The sequence below is a fragment of the Carcharodon carcharias genome, chromosome 23 (assembly GCF_017639515.1).
Source record: "Carcharodon carcharias isolate sCarCar2 chromosome 23, sCarCar2.pri, whole genome shotgun sequence".
NCBI classification, from domain to species: Eukaryota; Metazoa; Chordata; class Chondrichthyes; order Lamniformes; family Lamnidae; genus Carcharodon; species Carcharodon carcharias.
In genome coordinates, this window is record NC_054489.1 from 40,914,925 (window position 1) to 40,934,393 (window position 19,469).

Genomic DNA, 19,469 nt, shown 5'->3' on the forward strand with positions numbered 1-19,469 from the left:
TGCTCTGCATACTTGTTCATTAATCTTTTTATTAACTGCTCATTTTGAAATATTTTGGTTTTTAAATTCTTTTAATCACACAAAATCAGGCAGACACACGAATGGAGATGATAAAATCATTTATCAATCAATTGATTGGTAAATATAGGGATTGATGACTAATTTTACTTCAGTCCTGTACATAACCACTGGGTGGCGACACATTTGTGTTGTTCAAGTGTGTGATGGCTTTTTCTACTGTCTTTTAAGGCAAATCTAAAACCAAGCAGGGAAGACAATCCATCATTAACCCAGACTGGAACTTTGAGAAAATGGGAATCGGTGGCCTCGACAAGGAATTTTCCGATATCTTCCGCCGAGCGTTTGCTTCAAGAGTTTTTCCAGTAGATCTTGTGGAACAGATGGGTGAGTCATTGCATATGGTAATCTGGTAACAGTAAAAAGGCATGTTGATGTAAACGTTGACTAGTTTTGATGCATTCCTAATAATAAGATTTATGTATCCAAGGGATACATTTTATTACCTGATCAGATATAAACCACCCCACCAACCCCTACATTTTGCTTTGTTTCAGTATTTTCCACTATGATTGTACTGGTTGTTGCTGTGGGGTCTCTTATCGGATGGAGGGTAATGATTGAGCTGCTGTCTTCTCTGGCCCCTGTCAGTTTGGCTCTGATAGATTAGTGGGTGGTGCCATTGAAGTGAAATGAACTGATAGCTCTGTTGTTCTTGTCATCTTCCTTTCCCTGTTCAAAAAAACATTTTGAAGCTGATGACTTATGAGCTCCTCTTGTGGTTAGAAAAAATTTGATAAAACTTCAGTCTCTTCTAATAAGCGGTGTCTAGAACTGCAATATGAAACTTTGAAGAAACTGTTGTTGAATTCTACATTTGTTACCTGGTTTTAATCCACCTTTTTAACAACAAAAAATCAAAAATCTTAAAAATGGCTTTCAGTTTTCCAATTGCCCAAATTTCTATTGTGAAATGTTCATTGGCTTTGATTTGTACTGATTAGACAAAGGATTATTTGTCCTCTGTTTAGTACACCAGGGGTGCTTTAAAACACAGTAAATGCCTCTTAGCTGCAATCTGGATAAGCAAATCAGTTTAAGATGATTGTGGGATTTCATGGGGTAAATAGAGAGAAGCTATTTCCTCTGGCAGAGGAAGTTCGGAACAGGGGTCTTGTTGGACCGAATGGCTTGTTTCTTGCTGTAGTTTCTCTGTCATTGTGTAACAAGTGAGGGATAAATACAGAATCTTAAATAGCCAAGGAATCGATGAGTTAATAAAAAATCATGCTGATAATGTAATTTCTGAATCCAGATGAAACATTCCTGTTTACAAGTTCAGCTGGTTCACACAAAACAAATTTGCACCAATTGAAAATTATTGATTTCAATGTGTGGCTAAATGCTTTAACTTGTGGTGGGGATGGAAGGCAGGGAGGTGATTGAATTACATTGCTGCTCTTTCTCCATTCGATGTTTTTCACTTTCTACCCTTCATGTGATGGCTGATTCCTCTGCTGTATTGTGGCCAGATTGCACGGGTCACACACCTGCTTTAGTGGGTGAGGCTCTGCTCAGCGAGGATTAGCAGCGGCTGACAGCAAACCACCCAGGTCCAAGCAGTGATCAGCACACCTGGCTTATCACCTGAACTTCGAAGCTCCCAACAGCAGGTTGCACAGAAGTAAAAGATGAAATAATAACCTTTAATACACCATCTTCGAAAGGCCATCAAAACCCTGATAAAATTTAATTTAGCAAAAGGCTTAACTTGCCAACACTATAGGGACATGTCTTCGATTGGCTGTCAAACATTCAGGTGGTTTCATTACTGGGGCAATTTTGACATGTCCAGAATGCGCTATCAGCATTTCCTGGCATAGCTCCAGATTCTTGACTTTGTCTAAGCAGCTGTGCACTCATTTCATTTGTAAAAGGAGTGTGTGTATACTTGTTTTTCCAAAAATGCTACTATCTTTCTTTCTTATCCCCTCCCCCTCTCCCAATCTCATTCTCACTAATGTTTGGGGGGGGGAGCCGCATTTCCAGGACCTCACCCTTATGTTTATTATAATTCAGATACTAAGTCTCTTTGAAGTAGTTCCTTTGCAAATCTATTTGTTTAATATGCTATATGCTGATAGAGTAGTAAAGTTGGGGGATTTATTGTAATCCTTTAAATTCTGCTCTAGCACTTCTGCGTATATAATGTGACAGGATTAGCAATTGTTTGGCTATCTGGGAATTACTTTTTTTTTTTACAGGAATAAAGCCCAAGCATAAGTGATTTGAAGCACTTTGGGACATTTTGTAGCCCAAACTGGGATTGAGTTGCTTCTTCCTGTGTTTCTGTTTTCCTTCATTTCTCTAGTCCCATTTCTTAACTTTCTTGCAGGGGTGTAGCTTCTGGTTGCCATTTGTGGCACGTGAGTGTTGCCTGCATGTTTTCTTAATCGACATGATGACGTAAGGTCCAGTGCTGTCCTTGTGGATGACCATTCTGGCTTGTCTCCCCTAACTACCCCCTCCCCCCAGCCCTTAACCTTGAAACAATGAAGGTTTTAGTGTAACATACTGTCGTGCTGGCTGAGATCAGCTAACATTGGGCCGAATGTTCTGTGGAATGGCAGTTTAAATTGGATTGCACTCTGCTCCCTTTTGTGCTCTCAGCCTGGAGCAGCACATTTCTTGCCCAGACCTCTGACCTGGGCCTGATGAGAAATGTGCAGCATAGATGCACCTGGACTCCTTCTGTGCAGTGCAGGATCATTGGAGGAAAGGAAGCAACACCCCCTTTATGGCACCAGTTGCTGCATTCCGATAAGTTTAAGTGTCCCAGACCAGAAGACGGGAGGGTTAGTTGGATGGTCAGGTGGGTGTTGGGGAGATGGAGGATAGTTGGCGGGTCTGGGCATGTTTGGGGTTGTTGGGGAGGGGTGGTTGCAGGGTATTTGGTGATTGGTGTGGATGGGGTAAGGGAGTGAAGAGAGGTAGTTTGGGGATTGATAGGGTCGGTAGTATAGTTACCTAGGAGTGAGAACTGGTTTTAATCCTTCTAACTTTCCTGGGTAACTGCTAATTCTGCTAAGGGTAAAGATGTCTTGCAGCAGTTGTACAGAGCCTTGGTGAGACCTTACCTGGAGCATTGTGTACAGTTTTGGTCCCCTTATCTGACGAAGGATATACTTCCCTTAAAGAGAGTGCAACAGAAGTTCGCCAGATTAATCCCTGGGATAGCAGGGTTGTCTTATGAGGAGAGATTAGGGAACACAGATCCAGTCTCCCCAGGGTTGTGAAGAATGAGGGGCGATGTCATTGAAACCTAGAAAATTCTTACAGGGTGTGACAGGGTGGATGTAGATGAGATGTTTCCCCAGATGTGAGCTTAAAACCAGGGACATCATCTCAGAATAAGGGGCAGGCCATTTAAGACTGAGGTAAGGAGGGATTTCTTCACTCAGACGGTGGTGAATCTTTGGAATTCTCTACCCCAGAGGGCTGTGGAAGCTCAATCATTGATCATGTTCAAGACCAAAATTGATAGATTTCTAGAGACTTGTGACATCATGGGATATGGAGATAATATGGAAAAGTGGTGTCGAGGTAGATGATCAGCTGTGATCTAATTGAATGGCAGAGCAGGCTCAACGGGCTGAATGATGTACCCTATTCCTATGTTCCTAAGAGAACCTGAACCATCTGAAGTCTCCAACTTTAAATGGGAGTTTCGGAGTGTTCCAGGTGCAGGGTAATTGCCTCACATTAGTTGAAACTGCTTGGGCAATTGCCATGCGGTCCTTGTTGTGGGACTTGTGCTGGCTCCCCCTCGGATCTTCCAGGGTGCCTCTGAGGTATGACCCTCTGAGGAACAGACCTGGGCCATAGTGTTGACTGAGATTCCAGCCTGTGATCCTCTGGCCTGCATTGGGCAACAGTGGGTTGTGATTTTATGCAGTTAGCTATTAGGGGAGCTTATCAAAATCTTTGCTCAGTCGTGGGAATGTTCACCTCTGAACAATGTGATCAGTGGATAGAAGATGAATGGGCTTCTGTGATTAGTGAAATATTCTTCGATTCTAACTATCATAACAATCTTCAGTACAACAAAAATCTCTTTGGTAAGGTTTGGATGAAAGGATGATTGAAGAACAATAAGAATTATCCCTTCACTCTTATGCCAAGATAGGTAACAGATTTTTTTCTTCAGTGAGATGTGGGTGTTGCTGGCAAAGCCAGCGTTTGTTGCCCATCCCTATTTCCCCATCAGCTAAATGACTTGCTAGGCCATTTCAAAGGGCAGTTAAGAGTCAATCACATTGCTGTGGGCCTGGAGTCGCATGTAGGCTAGACAAGGTGAGGATGGCAGATTTCCTTCTCCCAAGGACATTAATGAACCAGATGGGTTTTTACAACAATCAATGATAATTTCATGGTCATGATTCTGAGACTTGCTTTCAATTCCAGATTTATTAATTGAATTTAAATTCCGCCAGCTGTCATGGTGGGATTTGAACCCATGTTCCCAAAGCATTAGCCTGGGCCTCTGGATTACTAGTCCAGTGACACTACTACTATGCCACCATCTCCCCAAAAGATTTATAGTTGACAGTTGCAGATTTAGATACCATGTATCAGGGTGCAGTGGCACTGAATTTTTGCAACAATCCAACAAGTGGGATAGTCATCCCAGGCTTTTGTCTGATACTTTGGTTCCTGTGCTCATAATGCCTTTTGTAGACCTGCATACTATTCATTTCTGAGAGCTGAGGAGGAGCAAAGTGAAGTGGAAAGTTTGAGAGTTTGTAAAAGTGAACCGGGTGACTTGAGCAGTCAGCAGTTGCGTATTAGAACACTGCTGGCAACATTCATGATATAACCTTCTTCCTCCCCTATTTTATATTCCTGTTCACACGTGACTGCAAGGATGACAGGGTCATCTACTGTTACTATTTCTATGCAGTCATTTGGAACAGTGTGAGCACAGCCAGGGTTGAATCCTTTCTCTCTTTCTCACTTGTGTGTGGCACTTTTCCTCCCACCCCATTTCTTGCATTTAGTTGTCAACAGTGGCTCAGTTGGTCGCTCTCTCACCTCTGAGCTAGAACATTGTGAGTTCAAGTTCTGCTCCTGAAATTTGAGCACACAATCGAGACTGACATTCGAGTGCTGCTCTATCAGAGGTGCCATCTTTCAGTTGAGACGTTAAAGGCCTCGTTTTACCCCTCAGATTGACATAGAGTTCCATGAGAATATTTAGAAGCCCTAGAACTCTGGCCAGTATTTATACTTCAATCAACATCACTTAACACTCTGATCATTATCAAAATGCTGTTTGTGGTGCCTTGCTGTGTGCAAATCAACCATTCCACTTCCTACGTTTGCATAGTGACGACATTTTGAAAATACTTTGAATATCCTGCGGTTGTAAAAGACAAATGCAAGTCAGTTTTCTTTTCCTTCTCTCCCTCTGCATTTTAATGTGCAGACCTTTGATGCTTCTCACTCCTTCCTTAACTTGAGAGCACATGCAAGAAGCTATTCCAGATTCTTCAGATTTTGTGTGTGTAAAACTAGGGGAAAGAAGAATCAGCTAAGGTTCTAGTTCCTGATTAATATTATCACCGAAAAGACTGTGACAGGATCTCTGGTCATGGTGGTAAGATTGTATTTGGCCACAAAATGCCCCATGGTTGAATGGTCTGCAAAAATTTATTGTATAGATGCTGGTGCCTGCTTGGCTAAACTACCAGTTATTGTTTGTGAAACCATGTTGCACAACAGGACATTGGGAGTCAAATGGAAGGGGAAAATGATGAGAGAGCAAATGAAATTTGGTGGGTTCAGTGTGCACTTCACTATGTAATTTTGCCCAATTCTTGGGTGACTAAATGTGAGGAACTGCCAGTGTAACAGTTCTTCAAACTTCTTAGCACCAGGTTGCAAGAACAAATATTTAATAATTCTCCCAAGTTTTCTGTTTACAATCTCATCAGGAGAAACTTTGTTAGTGGCCTTATACAGGAGGAACTTACTGTCTAATTAACAATAGCAAGAGCATCTGGAATATTCCTTTTCAGTTCATACATTTTCAGTACCTTGACAGACTGTCAATGTCAGTCAGCCATGGCATTTGAAATGCGAAAGTGGATGTTTTTGATATAGATTTTCTCCTTAATCTTTACAAATTGACAAATTAATAGCACTTGGCATTTTCTAGTTAACCACCTAACTAACACCTGAGGAGATGTACAGTAGTTCACATTCCAAGCACAACAGTGAGGAGAAATTCTATGTAAAATTAACTGTTGTAGCATTGTTCAAAAAAATAAATTAACATTAGAAGCTTAGAGTGTTGCCACTTCAGGTTGCTTATTGGCAAAATAGGCCTCTTTTTCTGAATTGATTTTACCCTTTCTTCTCCCATGGTGATAAAGGTGCAGGATTTTTGTTCTATAGTTTCAGAGGAAAGCATTTTTTCATTTCAGTTATATAGAATTTGCAGCACAGAAATGGGCTATTCGGCCTATCTAATCCATGCCAATGTTTAAGTTCCATACCAACCTCCTCCCACCCTTCTCCATTTAACCCTATAAGCATAATGATTTGTTATTGTGAATCTGTATTCCAAAGAAAGGCAGCACTCTATGACCTGACCCTTTCTGTTCTCGGTTGAAGCGCTTACACATCTTGAAGGCCAGCAATCTTTTGAGCTGACAGTTTGTCTCCATGCACTCCAGCCTCAGCCCAACCATCTTTGTGGTTTTTGAAATATAAGCTTTGTCTGTCTGCTGTAGCCGCTCTGCTTTCTGCCATAGCATCTTTAAATGTGGCATGACCAAGCTGCTGCTGTTCTCGGTTATGCCCAATTTGCTTTTTTAAGATTTGCTTTGATTTGTCCAAACAACTTGCGTAACTTTAAAAGGAATGGTCTTAAAAAAGAGGGCACTATCCCTTGCCCCTTCTAATTGCATGGAACAGTTAGCACCATTCTTTATAGAACATTACATCCTTTGGGCAAATGATTTCGTGTGGCATGATATTCTGTTGTATTGCTATAAATACCAGAGCACTGTCATTGTACATGAGCTGAGTTAGATGCAGTGGCAGTGATTGTGTCTCAGTAATACATGCCTTGCCTTAGTAATCCTACATAATTGTCCAAAATCATCCAGAGCAGAAATTGCCACTCCCGTTTAGCCCATATTTCCCCCTCTGCCTTACTGGCTTAAACCTTGGTGTAGTAGTGTAGGATGCTTGGGATTGATAGAGAATCTAGAGATGACTGCTTCCAACTCAGCTCCTATTCTAATACTGCTGACTACTTCTATTTGCAATTGAGGTAGTTGCCACAAGTTGTGATGATTATCAACATTGTGGATCGAATAGGCTGCTCTTTGTTAAAAGCTGCTTATTTCACCTTGGCTGTTAGGGAAAACAGCTTTGAATTATTAGGAGTGCAGAAAGAAAAACTTGCCTGTATGAAGCTATTGACAATCTGAGGATGCCCTAAAATGCTTAAGTCAATTAAATACTTTTGAATTGCTGTCACAGTTGTAATGTGCAGTAAGACCTCACAAACAACTAGGTAATCTCCAGACAATCTGTTGATTGATGGATTGATATTAACCAAGACTGTGGGAAGACCTTCCTTGCTGTTCTAAGATCATCTACCATTTGGTTCATGATTCCATATGTAATTAGAAAGTTTCATTGGATATTTTATTAAGTCGGTCCAATTGCATGCTTTACTTGTCACTGATAAACAGCAAGCCGAGTGGAATGCCTGAGATAGCAGCTGCGGCTAAGGCGTCGAAGCAGTCACTGACTAAAGCCAAAGAAGCTGCCCAGGAAGCGGAGGAAATCTTGCAAGCAGAGCTATTCCACTTACATGTACGGGGTGTTGACCCAGGTCCACCCTTCCACCAAGATCTCGTCCAAGGTCATGAGTGTTATGAATTCCTTTGTTGTCGACATTTTTGAGTGCATTGCCTCTGAGGCCTTGCAACTCATTCACTGTAACAAGTGCCACACCATCTTGGCCAGAGATCCAAAGTGCCTCGTGCTCCCAAGGGAATTGGCCAAATACGCCGTCTCTGAAGGCACCAAAGCAGTTGCCAAATGCACCAACTCCGTTTAGGTCTATCATTCTAAAGATAAACAGCCTAGTCCATTCAACACCTGTCCCCATTCCCCTTCCCTACTACTTTCTCTCTCATCACGAAGTACTCAGTGGAAAATAAGTTTGCGTTTCTCTACCAATGCTTGCAAATGCTCTTTATAATCAAGGCAATGAGTGCAACATAAAGATATGATTGAATTAATGCTGTGCCCTTTTCAGAACTGGACCCCTTCACCTCTTCAACCTGGGGAAGGGTAATTACCAGCACCTCAACATAGTGTATTTAAAATTGAGGGGAAACATCTGAAGGGCACTTCCCTCACTCCCACGCCCATACACCATCAACAGATCTTAACTGACTCATCGATGGCTTATTTAACATAGTTCCAAGCCATTCTCAAACATGTGCTAGGATTTTATGCCTGGTTTACACCTCTAGTAGGTACCCCAGCTTGAGGACATATGACGTAATCCCTCTTTTAAGAATGTTGTAAAGGAGGACAGTGCAACTTAGGGCCTAGGCAGCTGAAGCCACAGCTATCAATAGGGGAGTCAAGAAAAACAGAGATATGCAAGAATTGGAGGAGCACAGAGATCTCTGAGGGTTGTGGAACTGGAGGTGGCTCTAGAGATAGGGAGGGGTGAGGCCATGGATGGATTTGAAAACCAGGGAGAATTTCAAAATCCGGGCACTACTTAACCGGGAACCAATGTATGTTGGTGAGCGCAAGGTGATAGGTGATGACCAATGCCAACAAGGGAAAGTAGACCTTTGAAATGAATACATCCAAGATCTGAAAGTGTTGGGAAGCTACACTGTCTGCTTTGTTTGGAGTGCCTTTTCTGATATTAATACTTGTCCGTATATGCCAGACACCCTCTGCCTTTTCGGGAACTTTTAAATTTAACTGGTTATCTTAGGCTGGACAATCAAACACTATACAAATGTGTTACATTTGCTTACAATTTCTGGAGGGCTTAATGTGGAAGTGAATAGTTTTCATTGCTGGTTTTCTAAAAACCCAGTGAGGATGAAGTGAACGTGTTAATCAGCCCTCCAGAAATTAACAATATAGATGTTTAATAAAACATCTGTTGTTTTTATGAATCAAAGTTAAAAATTAAATCTTAAATGTGGAAAGGCTACTGAAAGATGTCTGGAGAGAGTAGGGTGAGGATTCAGTCCATGATTTGATAGCTATGACTTTGAGTTTCCATGTGAAACTCAGTTCTATATTTAAGAGCCAACTCTGCTTAAAATAATTAACATTTTTAATTTGCTTTTGTGCAAATATGTTGTACTAATTATCTTGCATCAAACCTAACCTGCAAGAGGAGGAAGCATCCAGTTGTTGGGTTCCTCCTTTACTCGTATTTATTGTTAAAACACTAAATAGAATATTATGCACTGTGGTGCAGTGATTGCCAATATGGGATTGACTGCAACTAAGCAAGACATTGAGAAACAGTCCGTCAACATGCCTCAGCAATTCAGCATTACATCTTTGAACTTCACTCATCGCCCAATCCTCCTTCACACATACTTTCCCCATATACAAAAGGGATCAGATTGCCACTTAGTACTTATTAATGGCTTGTGCCTGACATTAATTTGGCAGAGCTGGTCTGATTTTGTTTTTTGTTCACCTCTTGTGTAAAATTAGCTAATAGGGCTCCAGCAGTGACTTGGTTCGGAGCAGATAGACACTCCGGTTTTATCGATTTAAGATTTGCTGAACATTATTAACTGCAGTTTCTTGAAGGGCTGAGAAGCTGCTCACAGGATAGAATGAAAGTTACAGTGATAGTTCAGCTGAGATGGCTGTGATCTGCCAATGCAGGTGATTTTTAAACTTTCATCTCAGTTTCGTGATTTAGCATAGTTATACAGTCAAAAAACTACTTTCTCAAGGGCATATAGGGATGGATAGTAAAAAATGCTGGCTCAGCTGGCGATGCTTACGCCCTGTGAAAGAACAAAAAAATGGCTGATCTTGGCTGCCCTTGCTAATACAAGAGCAAAATACTGTGGATGCTGGAAATTAGAAATAAAAAAAATACTGTAAATAACTCAGCAGGCTTGGCAGCATCTGTGCAGAGCGGAATGCATTTCCAGCAGTTTGTACTATTATTTCATCTACCCCCTTTGTTTACTGAGTGAAGGCTCCACTTGTGGCAGAGTTGGACCATGTAGACCATTATTATCAAGTAGAGATTACTGACTAGCGACAAGTCACACTGTTTTAACACATTAATTTTAGAATGAAACACACACCTCAATACGGGTTAATGCCATTCATTTGTATATTTAGTTAAACAACTGCCACCACTCAGTAACCAAGAAGAAAAAGCACTCAGCAATAACACTTGCACATTGTTTTTCATCATACTATTTTACCAATAAATACATGAAAAAGCTTAAAATTCATACATGAACTATAAACAAATATTGAGATCACATGAGCAATGTTTGTTTATTACTCTCTTTTTTTGAACCAGTAATCAGAAATGCAATTAGTCACATCTGGATTCCCAGTAGCCACACATGACTAAGGCTTTGGACACCACTGAAGTAGACCCGGCAGGGTTTTGTCAGATTTCCCCTTAAGTCTCATGCTGGGACTTTAAGAAGAGCGCTATGTTGTGGGGAGGATAAATTGATAAGGGCACTTGCTCTCAATTGCTGCCCAGAGATGGTGAAATATGTGTATGTATTGCTATGTTGCGAGGGCGAGGTTGGGCATTGCTGCAGTGTCTCATCCATGGTCGACTGCCACAGCAGTATGCTATCTTGTCCTGCTTACAACGAATACAGAGGATAGCCTGCGCCCTTAAAACTTGCCGCTCGAGTCCATGCCTTTGCATGAGTAGGGGAGACGGGTGGGGAAAATTCAGTGAATGTGACGACAGAGGTGGATTTCTGCCTGATGATCTGCAGACTTCATTGACTTGATTGGATCATGCCTCCTTCTCTGTGCACATAACCGTTTAATTTCAGAGCTTTGAGCTGGTTGTGCCTATATAGCGTTGGCAATGTTTCTGCCAAACAGGCAGATCCACCTCCCTCACTCGGGAGAAAGATCCAGGCTGGTATATTTGGAGTGTTTGCATTTTTATTTAAAGTGTGCAGCAGAGGTTGACCGCTCCCCATCCTGTAGGCTGCATTAGAATCCGTGGATTATTAACTTAGTGTTCTTGTTTCTTGAGTGTATGTTCCCACTGCTATTAGCCAAGTTCTGCAGCCTGATTAGCTGTTGGTATATATTCTTCAGTTTTATTCTCTTAAACGTACTTCTGAGTAGGGCTAGGCATGTATTTTTGACATCATTTACAAAGGAGTTTAATGGGTTTCACTGAAGTGCAGTGTGTCCTAGGCAATGGGTATTTTGTTTCTTACTGGCCTGGGTCATTGTCCTTTTGTAACTCCTTGCCTTTCAATTGAGCCAGTGTCTGTGTGAAATCTCTTGACATTGTACTTGTGGATCCTTTGCCTTTGGATGACTGAGGGGAGGGTTGCTTGAGTTTAGCAGTTAATGATGTAATCCATGACCTAGTTTATAGAACCATTCCTAGCTCCTTCTTTTGGTCCTGTTCTGTATTGATCCCAGTAGCAGTTATGGCTGTTTGTTTTTATTTTTAATGATTTTTAATTCTATTAAGGTCATGAAATTTTAGTACTGGTAGCCAGATTAATGGGATGGACCAGCCTCATATGACGCTTGTCCTGTTGACTCAAATCTGCAACTACATTGTTATAGTCAACATTACATAGGTTAAATGGCTTGCTTCCATGGTGTAAGTACTAACAGGTGCAGGTCCGCACCAGCCTCTTCACACTCTCCTCCACCTAACCTTGTTAATATATCCTTCTATTCTGTTCTCCCTCATGCATTTATCTAGCTTCCCCTTAAATACATATATGCTATTCACCTCAACTATTCCTTGTGATAACAGATTCCACATTACAACAAAACTTGGGGAATTCAGGATAAACATTCTTTACCCAGTTGGATTTATTAGTCACTATTGTTGTGACCATTAGTTCTGGTTTCCCCTACGAATGAAAAGATCTACATCTGCCCTATCAAACCCTTTCATAATCTTAGTATATCCGTACTCGTATCCCTCTGCTCCTCTGACCCATTTAGACATTAATTTTTTCCAAGGAATGTGAGGCCTCATTCTTCCTATTACCAAAATATACCACCTTGCACTTAGCTATATTGAAGTTGATTCGGCAATTAAAAGCCCATTCTGCCAGGTTTATTAATGTCTTCTGTTTTTCATTCTGGTCCTCCTGTGCATGAACTCTCTCTGGCCCAAAAAAAATTGGTGTTGTCTGCAAATTTTAGTATTGTACTTCTAATTCTCAAGTCCCAGCTGTTTATGAAAATGGTGAACAAAATGGTGCCAGCATCAATCCTTGTGGAACTCCATTTTTCAATTTTTGCCAGTCTGAGTAACTACCTTTAGCCGCTTTCTACTATTTTGTAGCTAGTTTGCTCACCATTTTGATACTTGTCACCAACTTTACCTCATGTAGCCTCAGTCATAGGTTTGTTATGTGGTGCCTTATTGAAGGCCTTTTGAAAATCAAAGCATATTATGCCTTCCCTTCCTGTTAATACATGAATTCACTAAAGTTGGCCAAGCATGGCTTTCCACTTTAAAATCTGCACTATTATATTTTCAGTATCTAGATTTTTTTTGTTACATCAGTAAGGATTCCATTATCTTTCCTACCACTGATGCTAGATTAATTGCTTATACTTTCCTGGACTTACTTTATTTCTTTATTGAAACCTAGGAATCACATTTGTCTGCCAATCCTCTGGATCTTTTCTGGATCTATTCCCTTTTCTGTTGAATTTTGATATTTGTAATAGTGTTTCTGCACTATCTTCCCCAACTACTTTTAATATGCGTAGGTGCAATCTTTCTGGATCAGGAGTTTTATCCCCTTGAGTTTTATTATTCTATTAATTACCGCCTCCCTTTCTATCTTAAATGCCTCTAATCCTTTGGATCCCACCTTCTGTTGTCATGCCCGACATATTGGTCTTCTGGCTAAATACGAAGGCAAAGCAATTTATACCTCTGGTTTTTGCTGTCATTGCCTGTGGGTTTATTGTATACGGCCTTTATTTCTATCCTGATTTTTTTTTTGTTATTTATGCCTGTTCAACGCTATTTTTTATATTTTTTGATATTTTAATTTTGTTTCCTTTTGCATTTCTAATGTTATTCACTTATTTCCTAACATTTTTATATTCCCATTTCATCCTCCTTTTGTGAATGCCTTTTCCTTTAATTTTAATGCTGCCATTGCATTATTTATTCATAGCATGTCATTTCTGGCTAGTTTTATTTGTTTTTTAATGGGGTATCTTTCCCCTGACACTCCTGATTACTATTTTCAGTGATTCCCTCTGATGTTTATCTTCTTTGCCAGTAATTTTTTTTGCAGTTTATTTTCCCTTGTCCCACTTTGACCCCACTAAAATTGGCATACCTCCAATTTATTACTTTTGCCTTTTTGTGTGTTCTATGTCCTTACAAATCTTTATCTGAAATCTTATTATGTCGCATATACAAACATAGGAATTAGGAACAGAGAGTAATCCATTCAGTCCCTTGCGCCTTCTCTGCCATCATGGTTGATATGATTGTGGCCTTGACTCTACTTTCCTGTCTATCCCCTATAACCTTTTGACTGCCTTGTAAATCAAGAATTTATCTAACTCAGCCTTAAAAATATTCAATGATCCAGGCTCAACCCTCTCTGGAGAAGAGAATTCCACATACTAATGACTGAGAAAAAATTTCCTCCTCAATTCCATCTTGAATGGGGCCCTAGTTCTAGTCTCTCCCACAAGAGGAAATGTCCTCTTAGCATCCAGCCTCAGGATCTTATATATTTCAATAAGATCACCTTTCATTATTCTAAACTCCAATGGATACATGCCCAACCTATCCAACCTTTTGCAATCCCAGGAATCAGTCAAGTGACTCTTCTGTGAACTACTTCTAATGCAGTTGTATCCTTTAAGTAAGGAGACCAAAACTCGACACACTGTACTCCAAATGTGGTCTCAACCCTGTAGAACTGCAACAAAATTTCCCTATTATATTCCATTCCCCCTGCAATAAACACCAACATTCAGTTTGCATTCCTAATCACGTGGTGACCTGAATACTAACTTTTCCTGATTCATGTACCAAGACACAGAGATCTGCAATCTCTCTCCATTTAAATAATATGCTGCTTTTCTATTCTCCCTGCCAAAGTGAACAAGTTCATATTTTCCCACATTATACTCTATCTGCCACATTTTTGCCCATTCACTTAACCTATCTGTATCCCTTTCCAAACTTCTTATGTCCTCTTCACAACTTATTTTCCTACCTATCTTTGCATCATCAGCAAATTTAGCAACCATTCGTTCTTTTCCTTCATCCAAGTCATTGATGAAGATTGTAAATAGTTGAGGCCCCAGCACTGATCGCTCTAGCACTCCCCTAGTTACAGTTTGCCAGACTGAAAATGATCATTTATCCCTACCCTCTGCTTCCTGTTAGCTAACCAATCCTTTATTCATGATGTTGCTCCCTACACCATGAGCTCTTACTTTGTGCGTTAACCTTAGATGTGGTATCTTATCAAATGTTTATTGGAAATTTGTGATCACCATTGACAAGATGACCATCAACGTTTATTTCTCTTGCCTATTCTCGTTAGTTTCTGATTGTCATTCTTGAGTTTTTTTGTTTTCTAGGAGGGGAGCCCTGTACACATTGTATAAACTTTACTGTATCCTTTTGCAATTGAATGGAAAATGTTTACCTGGCACTAGGGGAAGTTTGTCATTATTCCTAATTCAGGATTTTTCACCTTACTGAGAGAATTTACATGCAACTATTTATCATTGGTCATTTGCTCTACAATATGTCCTTGTCTTTCCCAGGTTGTAAACACGTGAAGGGTATTCTGCTCTATGGCCCACCAGGATGTGGGAAAACCTTAATGGCTCGACAGATTGGAAAAATGTTGAATGCTCGTGAACCCAAAGTTGTGAATGGCCCTGAAATCCTCAATAAGTACGTGGGTGAATCTGAAGCGAACATTCGTAAACTCTTTGCAGATGCAGAGGAGGAGCAGAGGAGGGTGAGTGTTCTGAGTCTTGATGAGTTATGATTTATTTTCAGCAGAAATGATAATTGGGTACATTGGAAAGGCAGAACATTACAGGAATGTTTGGAGATGAAGGAGGCGGGTAAGAGTATAGGTCAGCCCTGAAATGCTGAGCATTCTCTGTCAATACAGATGCTTATCTAAAGCAGATAGTATTGTGTATAGAATACTCTCTCTAGGCCATGTGGTAGCACTGGCTAATCATTTTGATATAATTTCCTTTTCTTCGGAAGAAAATAGTTATGGATAGAGAGGCTAGAGTTATTGTAAATTCATCAGTGATCATAATTTTATTCATTTATGGGATGTGGACATAGCTGGCTAGGTCAGCATTTTTTGCCCATCCCTAATTGCCCTTGAGGCAATAAAGGTTTTAGTATAACAATCCCAATTTAACCTTAGAACTTGAACTGTTTCAGAACAAAAATCAGCATTCCAGTAAACTTTAACTCTTGAAAATAGCACTGAGAATTTTATTTTTGTTTTTTTTATATGTAACCTGCCAAAAGACTAATTATTCCTAATCTGGTCACTGGTCATGGAGGAGTTATTAATTATGTTCCTGCCGTTTTATTGATGGTTAATTGGAATGTCTTGTGGAACTTTGTTAAAATTCGTGATGAAGGGCTTCAAAGAATCTCAGCCGAATGAGGCTTTAGAACATCAAAGGCAGAATTTTACGGATCCCAATTGTGGGTTTGAAGAAAAAATTCCCTAGATGGCCTTCCTGCTGCCTGCCCCCGACCTGTCTGCAACTTTACATGGGGCGGGCAAGGCATAAGGAGCCCGCTTGCCCTTGCCCCAGTTGAGGCCCTTAAGTGGCCACTTGAGGACTGCTTTCCATCCGGCCTCAATTCTGATGCTGGTAGGAAGTGTCTGTGGAGAAGGCTGACGGGTCACCATGCTCGGGCCTTTGCTGGGAAGGGAGCTGGGGGCAGGCACCTTCCTTAGGGCCTTCTTTCCACATCAGGTGCCCACCCCTCCTTAAAAGTCTGCCCCCTGTAGGTGTTTCCTCTCCCCTCGACCGATCCAAAACCCCCACACCACCCAGGCCTCAACTTCCTCCCTGATGAGAGACTCCCCATACTTAACTTGTTCTGGTCTCCAGGACTTAAAATGTGGGGGACTGTTTGTAGTCAGTGTCTCCTGCCAACGCAATATGGTGTGCAAGATGGCTACTGATAGCCATCTGCACGTGTGCAGAAATCCAATGATGTGCACACATCACAACACAACGCTAATTCATTTTGCTTTTTAACTTGGTTATTGCAATGTGCTCTTAGATTTTGGATTCCATGGATCCCACACATCACTTAGTCGGCAAGTTGCTCGGAATATCTAGCTCACAAGCATTTTATTGACGCTTGGAGAAAATGTTACAGTATTTTGAGTGGCAGTGAAAATCCAGAATCGTTACTGAACGCCGATGCCTCTACTCACTTTAATAATTTTTGTTGTCTCACAGTTTACAAGCAGGGTGAACACATGTCGCTAAATTTTCAGTGATCCGAAAGATTCAGTCAAGCCAGGAAAGTAAACTGTTGCAATGTTGTACTGACCTCACTAATTCTAGCGGTTTAACAAAGAGGCAGAATCTTGCCTTAAAACGTCTGCATATTCTGTCACATTTTCAAATATCTTCAATTGTAGAAGGATCAATGAATTAATGATGTTGCAGTACTAAATATGATTTTGCAAAGTACTGACAGCCACATTATTTTGATGCATGATATATGATTCCTGAAAGTAAATAAGCTGAGTTCATGTTGCCCCCCCCACAATAAAGTTGGTGGCCGTGCATACAACTGCGCACGCATGGCGTTGGCGGCAAGTGCAACCCTTGGTGGTCCCAGTCCTGGTCACCGCTGCCGCTGGCCAATTGAATTGGCCGGCAGCTCTCTGAGGCGGGAGTTTAACTCGAGTGAGGTGTGGAGGTCCTGTCTCCAGCCAATTAGCGCTCCTTGAAGCTGACTCTTTGGGTGGTGAGGTGGGAAACGCCACCATCAGGAAAATCCTGCCCCAAGTGTAGCAGACTGTACCAAGCTGTATTTCTGTCAGTTTGCTGCTGCTCACAGTCTGAAGAACCCCAGGTTGTTGGAATTGGCTATATCCTAAACTGACAGAAGTGTGGTTCTAAAGCTGTAATTACATTGGAGTGAATGCTGCCTGTGTTCAGCTGGTGGAAACCCGAAGTTAGAATCAAACAATCATACAGTCCGGAGGTGACCATTTGGCCCATCGTGTCTCTGCTGACTCTTCTGAAGGATGTATCCAGTTTGTTCCAGTCTCTTGCGCTTTCTCCATAGATCTACAAATCTTCCCCCTTCAAAGGAAGATCCAATTCTTTTGAAAACTGTTACTGAATCCAATTCCAGCAGACTTTTCAGGCAATGCATTCCAAATTGTCATAACTCGCTGTGTTCTAAAAAAACTCATCTCCCTGAGCTTTTCTATGTTAGTTACTTTAAATCTATATGCTTTGGTTGCCAGCTGTCCTGACCAGTGGGAACAGTTTCTCCTTATTTACATCTAACCCCTATAATTTAGATCACCCCCTTTAAATTTCCCCTTTAACAATCTCTGTTCTAAGGTAAACAATTCCAATTTCTCTGATTGAAGTCCTTCATCCTAGTTTTGCTGTGAATCAAGGACTCGTTCGTTTTTAGTCTGCAATCTGTTTCGGACTTTGCGTGCTGTTTTCTTAATTTCTTCCTCCTCCACTTGCCTTAATCTACAGCAGAATCTATCAGCATTATAAGCAACGCATCTGTCATATATTAAAAGAGCCATTTGTGCACCAGGAATGAACGTATCAGTACACGGGTACTGAGAAGCATGCTGGTGTTCAGGCTGCAAGTGCTGTCTTTTAATTGCCTGTTACAATAAAAAAAAGGTGTGACCTTTCTATTTATTTTCTGCTTCTGCCTTTACTCGGTTTTCATTTTTGCAGGATGCAAACAGTAAGCTTGGGTTGATGGGGTAGATTGGGCAGTGATAGAGGAAGAATCAAATTCTGAAAAATACATTCTAATGGTGGAACATTCAGGTTTCAAAGGACATCAATGTTGTTGTAAATGGATTATGGGTTTTCTCAGGGAAGCCCTTCCAATTTGATTATTTTCAGACTGTTTTGAGGTAGAGCAATAAATAGGCAAGGGCACAAAGTGACATTAACAATATTTCAACTCTGGATTTTCATTTCCTCTTATCTAGAATTCAGGCCTCAGTTTTGAGGCGTTTCAAAACTTGAAGTAATTTACATTTAAGCCCGTGCTAATGGGGAGAGGGATGATGTAACTTTTGGCAATTTTCAAGTGCTTGAAGGTCAGTTGAGGGGGTGGGGAATGGTGTGGGGAGAATTGGATTTGCTGAATTCCTGGGAAACTTGTACATCCCATGTGCAGCAGTTCCAGTTACACAATAGAGCATTGAGCCTGTGGAAAGGGCCCTGCCATTCAAGTCTGTCATGTCAGCTTTTGAGGACAGTTCTCTTTTTTAATTAACCCTGGTTTATTTGAATGTTGGTTACTATTTTGGACAGTGGAGGTTAAGGTTGATGCATCTGTGTTGGATGAGAGCTACTTTTGAAAAGGTCAGTTCCTTTCTGAACCAGTGACAAGGCAGATCGCCAGGGTGAGGACAGATTCCAAGAACAATATCTACTCTGTGGGCTTTACCTTCATACTTCACATTTAATTCAAAAGATTTATGCGATTTGTCTTTTCACAGCTTGGGGCAAACAGCGGCCTGCACATCATCATATTTGATGAAATAGACGCCATTTGCAAGCAAAGGGGGACCATGGCAGGCAGCACGGGCGTACATGACACAGTTGTCAATCAGCTGCTTTCCAAGATAGATGGAGTGGAACAACTGAATAACATCCTTGTTATAGGTAAGGGCTACGAACTGGCCTGTGTACCTTATAGCACTTTGGGTATTTTCCATGATGGGAATGGAGTCGGGCAGCAGAATGGGGCTGTGAAGAGGAAATTTTGTTGCTGCCTGCTTACCTTGCTCAGGATTTGATTGTATGTTGTCAAATTGCTGAATCTATTTTGAGAGAGCCGTTTTTATGATTTATAAACCTTGTTCCTCAACCGGCATATCCAGTATTTTCTTAGCAGTTTTGTCATTGCA

At 41.0% G+C, this 19,469-nt stretch overlaps 1 protein-coding gene across 6 annotated transcripts in view; it reads left to right on the forward strand.

The window, feature by feature from the left end:
* The window catches only part of LOC121268930 (vesicle-fusing ATPase), a 249,069-nt gene that overhangs the window by 82,221 nt on the left and 147,379 nt on the right, over positions 1 to 19,469 (forward strand). For all 6 annotated transcript variants that reach the window (XM_041173206.1, XM_041173204.1, XM_041173207.1 and 3 more), the window contains exons 8-10: positions 250 to 405; positions 15,103 to 15,302; positions 19,059 to 19,224. In XM_041173206.1, the coding sequence (XP_041029140.1) occupies positions 250 to 405; positions 15,103 to 15,302; positions 19,059 to 19,224 (522 nt within the window). The remainder of the gene's footprint in view (positions 1 to 249; positions 406 to 15,102; positions 15,303 to 19,058; positions 19,225 to 19,469) is intronic.